This window comes from Ctenocephalides felis, unplaced genomic scaffold (assembly GCF_003426905.1).
Source record: "Ctenocephalides felis isolate EL2017-DRISC unplaced genomic scaffold, ASM342690v1 CF-g0.4_SCAFFOLD_03570, whole genome shotgun sequence".
NCBI lineage: Eukaryota > Metazoa > Arthropoda > Insecta > Siphonaptera > Pulicidae > Ctenocephalides > Ctenocephalides felis.
The window spans coordinates 1,362,529-1,375,053 of NW_020539724.1; the positions used below are offsets into that span (position 1 = coordinate 1,362,529).

The 12,525-nt window shown below is 29.4% G+C and overlaps 1 protein-coding gene across 1 annotated transcript; it reads left to right on the top strand.

Annotated features, from left to right (window-relative positions):
• Positions 1–521: 521 nt before the first annotated feature.
• On the top strand, positions 522–1,963 carry LOC113383044 (keratin, type I cytoskeletal 10-like). Its single transcript, XM_026621294.1, has 4 exons — positions 522–578; positions 621–848; positions 1,161–1,425; positions 1,923–1,963. Exons 1-4 carry the CDS (start codon positions 522–524, stop codon positions 1,961–1,963), a joined length of 591 nt encoding a protein of 196 aa, XP_026477079.1.
• Positions 1,964–12,525: the final 10,562 nt, after the last annotated feature.

Genomic DNA, 12,525 nt, shown 5'->3' on the forward strand with positions numbered 1-12,525 from the left:
GTATACAATCCTTTAATTTCTTATGGAAATAGTAACAGCAGGATGCTCTACTGTGAAGGAATTTTATAATGAAAACATATTAAATCCATCAAAAATTAATTTCAGTTAAATGAATCCTGATATAATAATTTTTTTAGAAATCTACATTGGTGCCCAATATTATATTCTAAATTATATTCTATTCGGTAACTAATCATATCCATATCCATTTTTCAATTCAAATCATATCCAAAACGTATAAAATTAACAAAACTTCATAACTCACATTCTTATAATGTGAAACTAATATTTTTTGTTTGACTGCTACTCATTGTTCTCTTCTCAGTTAATTTAATGTGACAAACCGGCATTGTGATCAATGAAATTGTGCACAAAATGTAAAAAAATAACATTTCAATCGGAAACCATCAGATCAATATCAATATCAACAATATCACGTATATTGTGCAATTTTTTATTCAATTTCAACAGCAGGCGATTTTTTTTTCATCTTTTAGTCACCAAACGAAATGTTACATAAAATGAAACCATCTGGTGGTGAAACGGTGTTTGATAGTCATTTATATAAAACTAAGAAGGTTGTGTCCATGTTTTTCTAATTGTTTCTTTTTTTCCTCTAGATAACTATATTAGTTTTTGGAACCTTGATCGCCTGCTGCATGGCAGGTCATGGTGAAGAAGCTTTGGGAGAAACTCAATACGCCCACAATGTAGAACACAAACATGCATCTTCTCATCAAAGTTTTAGCCAACATCATTTTCACGCTGTACCTGTCTATGTAAAACACGAGGATGCAAAATTACTACACCATCCCATCGAACTAGGAGGAATTAAACACAATCTGAAGGTATACTAAAAAAGAAATCCAACTAAACAATCAGAAAAACCAAGACAACTGATTTGCTGATCGACAATACAAAGTCAGAGATTGTTATTGGAATAATCAATTAAATGTTGATAAATGATTGTCCTATTATATAATCTGTTCCAATATTTAGATTATCTCTAGAATTCCATTAGAACTTCCTATATACCTTCTGATCGAGACTTTATCAAAAATACAATAGTTATAATGAAAATTGTATTTAAATTGATAAAAATTTATCTTAAACCAGAGGCATAGGTAAATCAAATAACCTCTTTATTATTTTTTCCCCAGGTTTTGCATCCAGAGACAAAACCTAGCCACGACCATGGTGCAACTATTGAAAACCATCGAAGTGAGTTTCACCCTCAAGCAAGTGGACACGATTTTGGAGGCAGTTTAGGAGGTCATGGAGGTGGCAGTTTAGGTGGTCACGGAGGTGGTGGCGATGCTGGTGGTGCTCATGCTGACCTTGGAGGACACGGAGGTTTTATTTCAAGTGGAGGCCATGGAGGACTTGGTGGTGGCCACGGAGGTTTAGGGGACTATGCAAGTAATGGTAAGTTGTGGAATTGAATCTCTAAATCGATTTTGGAGCAGAAACTTAGATATTTTAAAATAGTGCGATTTGGATTGAGTTCATTTAAAATTAAAGTGTACCGTAATATGAATAAATTTAAATCACAGATTTCATATGAATTTTTAAGAATATAACAATAATATGGATCAAGCTAATTTGCTTAAAAAACATATCGTCAACGCTTTTTTATCCTTTTTTTAACTGAGCAATCCGATCGAATTTCATCACATTTGCTAATTTTATAAAACTATAATAAGAATTTAATAAATAATAAGAGAACTTACGTGTCATCAACATATCCAAAATCGTCACCTTCATCTGCAACAAAAAGAAAAATTATGTTAAAATTATATTACATATAGATAAATTTCTTCTAGAATAAAATAATAGAAAATTATTAGTTAACTTTGGAGTACAAATTATTTGTTGGTAAGTAAATTGTCTAAAAAAGTTTGAATTAAATTTTTTTTTTTCAGGTGGTGGACATATACAATATGAGGGTCACGGTCATCACTAGAATTGAAAAATAAATCTTGTTCCAAACCCTAAGCAAAAGACTGCTCATTATGAAATATTTTTATATAAATTCATAGGTATATGTGTAATATTTTATGTTAATAAAAAATTAAAACAAAAATCGATGTCATTTGATATCTTTGAAAACAAATGCGGCCGGAATCTTGATGAAATTTATTATTAGTTTTTTTAATTTAAATTGATGTAATATACAAACTTGTATATTTATAATAAATAATTTTTGTTCAATGAATACGAATGATGATCGTAATTTCGCAAATTCCTCCTAATACTTATACCATTTTAAATAATTCAGCATATTTTTTACGTGGTAATTTTTTTGTAATTGTAAGTGAACGTTCGTGTTGGAATAGAGAGAACACTACAAGTTTAGCTGAGATGAAAATCATCCAAGTATTTAACCTTATATCTTATAATTAAACCCGACATATATATATATATATATATATATATATATATATATATATATAATAAATTTTTAACTATTTTATTATACGCCAAAATGTTAAAGTTCAAACTATGTTCAAACAATTAATTTTATTTTTATAACAAAAATTGAGAATATTTAATAACACTTTCTTCTCCTTTTTACCTGAGCTCTGATGAGATTCATATTGTTATTATAATATTGATTATAATGAAACTGTTAATAAAAAAAATAATGTAAAATAAAATAAAATATAAAGCATATGATTATATGCTATGTTCAATGCATTTTACCAAAATTCCATAAGGCAAATCTAATAATCAGACCAAAGAAATTGTTACGCATGAATTATATAAATGTGATCAATTATTTTTAAGAATTTTAATATAATTTTCATTTGAATTTAGAACTTCAATAAGAAACTTATGCTTTGAGAATTACTAATTTTAGTAGAGATTCTCTTTGCTTCTAATTAATTGTACGAGATGCCAAGAGATGCTGTTTCTGTTAACGAAAATTTAGTGTTCTCTCATCTCTTACATTTTTTTTTAACTCACATTTAATTCAAAAGAAAACTGATTAAATTAAAAAAAAATTATTTGTGCAAAATAAAAATTTATGGCAACCATCTACAAAAAACTTGAATAGCGTCAAATGAATAATTAATAGTCATGATCAAAATTTATTACTAATATAATCCAAATATGATATTGGTGCAATTATATTAACAACAGTACACAGTACAGCAACAATAGTACAAATTGTGCAAGTTTTATATTTTCTAATTATATCAAAATTATTACATACTTTTAATAAAAAAAACCTATGCATCTTCTAAAAAATATTAAAAAAAAGGAAAAATTATTTTATTATTCGTTAGTTTTTCGAAAAGATAGGTAAAAAAGTTTTTAAAAAAGCGGAGCATCCGATTCGAAAGCAACAAGTAGTTTTTGGGGAATACTTAAATTTTTTTTCAATATTTCGTCACCTTAAAGCATTTAAAATAAATTTTGAACACATGTTCATAAAATCGACTAACAAGCAGCTTTTGCTAATTGCAAAAATATTTACAAACAATTTCGTACCACAATGTAGTTGTATAATCGTATATCCATTTATAAAAATGATGTATCATCCCTACAACATGTATGTAGTGCATATGGCAAAATTTGCTCCCCTAAAAGGCTTTATTATTCAAATTTGACCGCAGATCTCAGGGAACTCAATCTTAATCATGTCAAAATTTTAATAGAAACTGAGGTTCCAAAATACTCATCAATCTAATTTTGATAACTGGTATTATGCAATAACAAATTGCTTTATTATAAAATAAGTGATACATAAACTGAGGTAGTAAATCACCTAAAAGTCTGAATGGAAATCATGAAGCTACATGATTAAATTCAAATGTAATCCAGGATGCATTTAGGTACAAAAACTATAGTTTTTGCTCAACCGATTTGAATGATTCAAAAAATATTTGAACTCCAATATGGAGATGAACTCGTTAGTTCTTCGTGAAGACAGGTAAAAGAGTGGTAAAAAAGTTTAAAAAAAGCGGAGGATCCGATTCGAAAGCAACAAGAAGTATGTATGTATATAATATGAGCATTATAATGTATGATGAGAAATTATTTTAGAATTAGCTACAAGTATATATGTATATTTTATGCCTCCTTTTAGATGGATTATGAGTCAATTAATGTCATCCCATTTCCAACTTCTTTGCGATCCTAGCATTGTTCTTCCTAGTATCTTCTACAAATATCTAGTGTATCTATGATTCGGATCGTCCACCACCAAATATTAATAAAGATGACCATTAAATCGATTTCAAGCATAGTGGACAACAATCTGTATGAAACAGAACATCTGACAGATATCAACACATGCATATGACAGAACTAGCGCGGTATGAAAGAGTACATGGAATGCAATCCATCATATGATGGTGGACAACGGGAGAACATCCGCGTCCATAAGGGACCGAATTGGATATTATATAGTAGACACTTTGTAAAATTTATATTTATATCAATACTTATATTCTTCATCAATACTATTAAAAAATTGATACGATTAATCTGCCAAGTTCTTCCAAATTCCAATGAAGTCACTGACGCCGGGGTAAATAGATAACTGACTGTTGACCATAAAATAGAAGAGACCAATACGCGAATTATTTATTTGAATCATTGTGGGCTCTTCAGAATAATAGTCGAAAGCTAATTGAAATTAAATTAGGGTTCTCAGGGTCGATACCTGCCTCGGGCAGCTTGATTTCAAGCAGGATTGACATTGGAGGAGGAGATAGCAAAATGATCACAAGTGAGAATAGCTCTTGCCAGACATTGGTGCAATAAACCAAAATCATCAGTAATACAGAAATTGCAATAACAAAATTCATCACATAGAGATAGGGCATCTGTTTTGGTTGCCATGCATAAAGTCGACTAAGTTAGAAGTCACCTCATCACGACTTCCTATAGAACACTCATCAACATCAATACCATTTATAAATAATATTAAGTAACTGCGATTTCACTGCTGAGGTGTGTTAAAATTATTAAAATTTTGTAAAATAAATCACTATGTCTACATAAAGTGACTAATTTAAAGTTTTGAATTGACAATGTTTACAGTGACAATGTTTACAGTTGCTGTATTTTGGCACATAATTAAATAGAAACACCATGTAAGCTAATTATATTAGAATTTACATCTTTCATCAATACTATTTGATATCTGATAATATATTCCAAATATCAATTTATGGGAACTTCTACGGAAAGTCTATAATCAGGAGAGTGTTCAAATCTACTTCTCATACGTTTCAGATTACAAAAAAAAAATACTACCGATTTTTTAAAATATGTTATTGTACTAAATGTTATATTCTTATTATTTATCAGTGTCTCCAAGAACTTAAAATTTCATTTATGTCTCTAACGGTTTGCTCTTTTCAAATAAATCCTCCTTATATTTGCCGAAAAATCAAATTTGCTAATACGGCTTAAAAGGTCGCAAAACTAGTGCACATAAGTCATATGTAGTCCAGATTAGAAAATATAATAACCCAAATTTTATTGTTGGATCCATTAACAGCTGCTCTAGAAAACGTGTGCTGTTTAACGTACAAAAATAACAATAGAGATATACATCTATATATTATTTTTTTCGGCCGAAACGAACAAATTTGTATTTACACATGATTTGTCCGGAATTTAACGCGTCATTAAACATTAACCATACCTCCGAAGTTTTTCGATGTATTTTTATTGAAAATACGGTGAAGTAATTTTATCGTAATGGATCTGTTTAGTTAGAGGATATCAGCGCGAAAAATCGCCAATGTAGAAATTATTTATTAATTTAATCATAGGGGATGTTACAGATGTCGTAAAGGCAATTTCATGGATTACCAATTGGGAAATGATTTTTTGAAAATACGCACTTCTTGACGTTTCAAGTTATTTTAATCATTTGCCACCAAAATTCAAAAAACTATGTATACGCACATACACACACAGATAGATTTTTTCTGAGGTTTTCATAATGATCAGGAGGTCTTGAAATGTAAAGATATGAAAAGTCTTTATTTTCGATATTCTCCGATTACTATATCTTCCCCCTTTGGGAAGGTAAAAATATGAATTTATAATATTAAACATTGTCATTTAAATGGACAAATTATATAAATATACCACCATAATACCGATTTAAATGAATTTTCGAATGGCAGAATTTGAATGGCAAGATACAGTTGGAATAATATATGTGCAATTCATTTACTGATTTGCATATAAGCCCTTTCATAAACCACGATTTATAAAATCCAGATCGTCCTAAAGTATATATTGAATGAACTTAAAAATCACTCAAAACTTCCACCAACAGTAAAAAAAACTTTGGATCAATTCGTGACATTATTACATGCATGATCGCCTTACAAAAGGGCCGAGCAACAATCTTCATGAATTAAACATGATTCTATAGAGGCGGACAAAAGCGTTTGTGTTGTGTATATGACTAATTTGTGCAGTGATTTTGGCAACAATGTGCTTTTCAGTGACTTTTGACGTCCTGTTCCCGTTTAGAACACATTACTATGAGTACGTCTTTTTTGTCAAATGCATTTTTTCATCGTGAATGACTTGATTTTCGAGAGTTTTCATTGTGGCCGCATTTAGACCGGCACCTCCCTTTTTCGATTGTACAGACTGACGTGGATCGTTGGGTAGAAAACCCTTGGTGGGTAAAAGATCCCTTGAACTAAAATTTCAACTATAAAAATTTGAAAATAGAGTCTAAACTAGAATTAGATAGATCGTAGCCTGAAGGTTCTATGCAATCAATTTTTTACTGACAAAAACTATTCATTTATAATTGAAGCACTCTATAAACAACTCAAAGCAATATATACCTATAACAATATGTAGCTGAATGTACTTTGTATAGTTTGCTATGAAAAATAAATAAAAAATTATTTTTTTTGATTATTACATTGACACAATTTTAAGTATCAAAATCTTTAAACTTTTAAATTCCTTTAAATATAATGAGTTTCAAACTAGGTTGGAACTTGCAAAGACTATTAACAGACGTTTATATGTGACGTGCATTGCAGTGGGAAAACTATTCATATATTTTTTGTTAGCTGTTCCTTTCACTTATGCATCACATTTGCAATCAGTTATTTTCATACAAAACATTTTATACTAGATATAATTTTTATGGCGGCTATAACTAAAATATTATGATACATAAGAATATTTATAAACCTCTTTTATTTGAGTTTCAACATCACCAATTAAATAAATAATTTGCTGCAAAATTAATCTTGATTCCGTGATGAATAGCATTTAATTAGAGGTTAAGTGGTTTATAAATATTCTTATGTGCCATAATATTTCAGTTCACGACAGATGGCTCAAGAATTTACTTAATGACGTATGTTAATAACAAATATAAGAAACTTTCAATTAGCGTGCGCTCTATCTAAATGTTTATATTAAGTGCTAATGCTATTAGAGATTCATTTTTTATTCATTTGGAAGCATTGGTAGCACAAAAATTCGAAAATGTCCTTGTTAAGGACCACCTTAATATATATATATATATATATATATATATATATATGTTATTTTGCAAAGTCGATTCCTCCAAGCTTAACGAATCGGTAAAATGGGCATTTGAATAAAATTCTATTTAGAGATGGCAAATCAGGAACATCTGCTCTGACATTTTGCATTGCAAGTACGCGGGTCCTTTTGCCCTCTTTGGGGGATTAACTCGAAATGAACCAATAAAATGCTCGGTTGAGCGCGAGATATGACAACAATATACGATACTCATTACAATGAATTTTCATGATAAACGCCTTTGATTTGGGTTGAATTATTATTATGAGATTTGTAGAACGAACAAAATGAGGCAAAACTACTTTTTCCTGTTTAAAAATTATAAAGGCCAACTCTTGGATCAATTAATTATTAAGCGTTTTGCTCAATATTGAACATCAGACCTAACCTCCAAATTGCACAAACATCAGAAAATAACTTCAATTTGATTTCAGACGTGTGTGAAGTCATACACATGTGACACAAAGAAGTTGCACTAATGTTAACATTGTTATTTGATATTTGTGCCATTTGGAGGTTAGATTTGGAGTTTATATATATATATATATATATATATATATATATATATATATTAATAACAAAAGTGTAGATTGTATATTGATCTATACATTTCCTTCCTATTTCTGTTACCATGTTCCTGCTAGGCTAATATCTTCTAATAATTCATAAATCAACAAACATCGTTAATAAATTTGTCAGAATAGTATATTGAATTATTAAGCGTTAAATATAGGGTCAGAAAATTAGCCAGGTTTATTGAAAAATTCCCACCGCTGCTTTATATTTCGAAAAGATATTTAGTACTTGATTTATATCTATTTATTAAGGACTGCTGAATCGGAATTACCTGGGGATACATTTGTAACTGAAGGTAAGGGTATGTGGTTATGATCGGATAGAGAAAAATATTATAATGGGAAAAATTGTAATATTATTTTATTTATTAAAAAAATTGATATTAGTGACTGCAAGCAGTACTATTTGTTACAAGAAATGTGATTTGTCTGATCTATTGAAATCAGGCTGAAAACTTGATATGTAAGTGGACGTATATATGTGCATATTCGATTCATAAATAAATGTAAATGTATGTAGGAATATTTTAGAATTTGTATTTCTATTGCTCAAGAACAGCAAGATCAGGTAGCAATAGAAAAATTAATTGTTTAACTTCAATTCTAATGAATAATGTGCAAAAATGCATTGTATTTTCAAACAACACAACCAAATGACTATTTATTACCATGTAATATAATAACACTATCGTTTTTTCTATGATCATGGGTACGCAGCTAAGAACTTAAGTATGGATCCCAACAACGTACGATTTACTCTCTATCGAAGGGGTGTTTTATTTAGCAATATATTTCAAGCTTATTGTTGTTTGATATGAAATTTGTCACGGCATGACTAATTGGCATATCTCTATTTTTTGATAGGACCTTTAAATTTAGGGTAGAAAAAATTACCATAGTTATCAAAGAAATTAGAATAGAATTAAAGTACGAATTATTGTGAAGAAATCAGTATCAATTTTATTTTTAATTTTCTGTTTTAGAATCAAACAATTTGTTGCATACACTAACCAAATTGGACGCTTTGTTCTCTCATAAATTGAATTATTATTTTTAGAACTTTTTGCCACGTATCTCCGAAATGGCAGGACCTGTCTTTACCAAAATTTATTTTTGTCTTTTGAATGTGGTGCCCAGGAGATACCGATCCCGACATACTCTGACAAAAGACCTAGTTTGGGGTGCCTACATGGGAGATATTATATGTGACTGATTTTTTATGTCTTTTTGTATTCTCAGAAAGAACTGGCTGATGATCAAAGAAACTGCTAAGTTGAACGTCCAATTTGGAAACGTTTTTGAAGCTCTGTCAGACCTAGATCGATTTGCATTTTATTTTGTTTACGGAACCACAAAAACATCGAACAATCATTCTAAATTAATAATATCCTCCAAGTGTCTGCTCATGCATATATTTTTTATTCAAATATCTTTATTGTGCCGCCATATATCATTCCTTAAGTATGACAAAACCTTGTTAATGACGTCCGATACGGCACAATAACAAGATTTCGCATTCGGGGCCTCTTGTAGACGTTTTTATTGATGGCTTTGTGTATTTCTCAGATTCAGATTTAGCTGTTGCAATTACGCAATTCCTGAGCGAAATAAATGTAAGGTTATTAATTTCTAAGGGATTAGACTTCGGTTTAGCGAACGTTTGTGAAAAATCGCGTTAGTTAGTGGGCACGGGGATAAATTGACATGTAAATAATGCAAAATGCTAAACATGTCATATTATGATAGATGAAATTGATGGTGTGTCTTTATTTTAAAAATTTATTACAAGTTGTTCTTGATAATTTGTTGGTAACCATATGATAAAACGTATGTGACTCTCTAAGAAAGTTGCAGAATCGTTAATTCATTAAAGTTGTTACCATATAATTTTTTAATGTTAGAACTGCTCAATAATATACATTTGTTAGAGAATTACAATTTTCTCAATCATGGTGTTTAGAATTTAGTTTCTAATTTGATTTTGATATGTGAATAATTCAAATATAGTAGGTGACGAATTTTTATAAATCAAACTGCTGGTTTTGTGATAGATGAAAAAAAAGATTAATTTTTTTATACCATCGATAATTTGTTAAATATCTTCAATAAAATCCAGTGATAAAATGAAAGTCTTTATCTACACCTATGTACGTCCATATATAAGTTGCAATATCATCGCTTCATTGTAAAACATATATGAATAAGTCAGAGGTTTCCAAGGTAAATTGTGTGATTATTCAGTTCAATAAAAATGATAATTATGATACAGACAAGTTTTTGGCTTTTCAATAAATATAAAAATTCATTACAATATTGAATTTAATAAATGCGCAATTTGTACTTCGAAGGAGCTCACGCAACATTTGCAGGTAAAATGGTAAAATATACATGCTATAAAACAAATTATTAATCATCTATGCTCTTTTATAAATCTTCAAAACTAAACTGCAGCAATTTCTAAAAAATGAAAAGCTAAAATATTACAACTAAACACTGATAAACACGTTTGAAGGAGGTATGATAAATTTTTGGTTGTGGGTTTGAACTTTAATGGAAAATTAAATTTTATATCATTAATAGATGATATTGATAAAATAAATAAGGTTCTTTTTATCCTTTTTAGGAAAGTAGTTTCAATGTCCAAAACGTAATAGTTTTGTACAAACAATTTAATACTTCAAAAATCTCATACCGTTCATCTATTTAATCCGCCATTTACGTAACAACCTAATCAAACTTCATACCGGTGTTAAAAGTTAAAATATTACCACTAAACACTGATGAACACATTTGAAGAAGGAATGATAAATTTTTGGTTGTGGGTTTAAAGTAACTATAATGGAAAATTAAATTTTATATCATTAATAGATGATATTGATAAAATAACTGAAGTTCTTTTTGTCCTTTTTAGGAAAGTAGTTTCAATGTACAAAACGTAATAGTTTTGTACAAAAAATTTAATACTTCAAAAATCTCATACCGTTCATCTACTTAATCCGCCATTAACGTAACAAGCTAATCGAACTTCATACCGTTGTGCTATCACAGAGCCATCTAACTGACCGACTCGCACTAATGGCGGGTACAATCAAATTTTACTAACTATATATTTTTTACTTTTCTCCCCATCTACAATGTTTTCGATAACAACTGCTTTAGAGTATAGAAATCATGTATCGTACTACGAGGCTACTGCGGTGTTGAGTAGGTATCGGCCGTAATGTGCGCCTGCACGACGCGCACCAAATAACCGTGTATCCATCAAGCTTAGTGACATCTGTGGCCGCTGAACGTTAAATCAGGGCGAGATATTGTGATAATATCACATTATGCGACCACTGGGAATAAATAAAACCGAGTGAGGAAAACTGAATTTTTAGCAGACGTCCCAAGATGTAATAGATCGAGATAAATTAAAGGCTTGTGTTAAATTGTGTTAAATTGTGTTGATATCCTTACTTCCACTCGTACCTATGTGGAAGTACATTATTAACAATAAAACTTCTTAGAAATGAATATAAATATATTGAGGATTTGATGGTTTACAATAATGTTTTATTACTATATTATTTTTCTAAGTAAAACTTCTTTAGGCGCAACTAGGGTGCCTAAATGCAACGAAAGAACGTTACGCTCGATTGTGATTGGTCGCCGTGTCGCGTGAGTATGATTGCTTTGATTGTATGCGTATACGTAATACATACAGTGTCAATTATAAAACAAATGAAAAATCCGTGCCGTGTAAGAAACGTAAGTTTATTGAAATAATTTGTATCATTCATGGTTACTTTGTATTTATAGAAATTATTTTTATAGACAGTATAGCTAGCGAAATAGTCAGAAGAACAAACAGTCAATGAATGTATGTTAATTTTAATTACATCACAAGTGAAATAATTGTTCTTGTTCAAACTACAATTTCAATTTCATTTTACTAATCTTGAACGTAAAGTATTACAAAATTGCTTGAATTTATATTCATATATATTGAATTGATATTCATATTTATTACTCTAAACAAAAATCAGACACAACAATAGTTTATGTTTATGATATACTTTATAATAAACATCTATGCAATTTATTAAGTCCTAGTGTTAATGAAATTACTCAAGATTCTTATATTACAGCTGTTTACCGTGTGAACAAATGTTATAGAATTTATTAATCATCGGTTACTTCATTTCTCTTATAGAAATTTTCTAAGGTTCAAGTTCTAAATGCTAATTACAATGACAAACCGATCATGTCCTATTTGAAGTATGACTTTAATAACATTATTGTTTTCAAATACTATAAATATTTTTAATGCTATTATAAATATAATTTATAATTTGTTATTATATAAATATGTATGATGTTTGACATTAAAAAATCTGTTTATCGTGGGTGTTATACT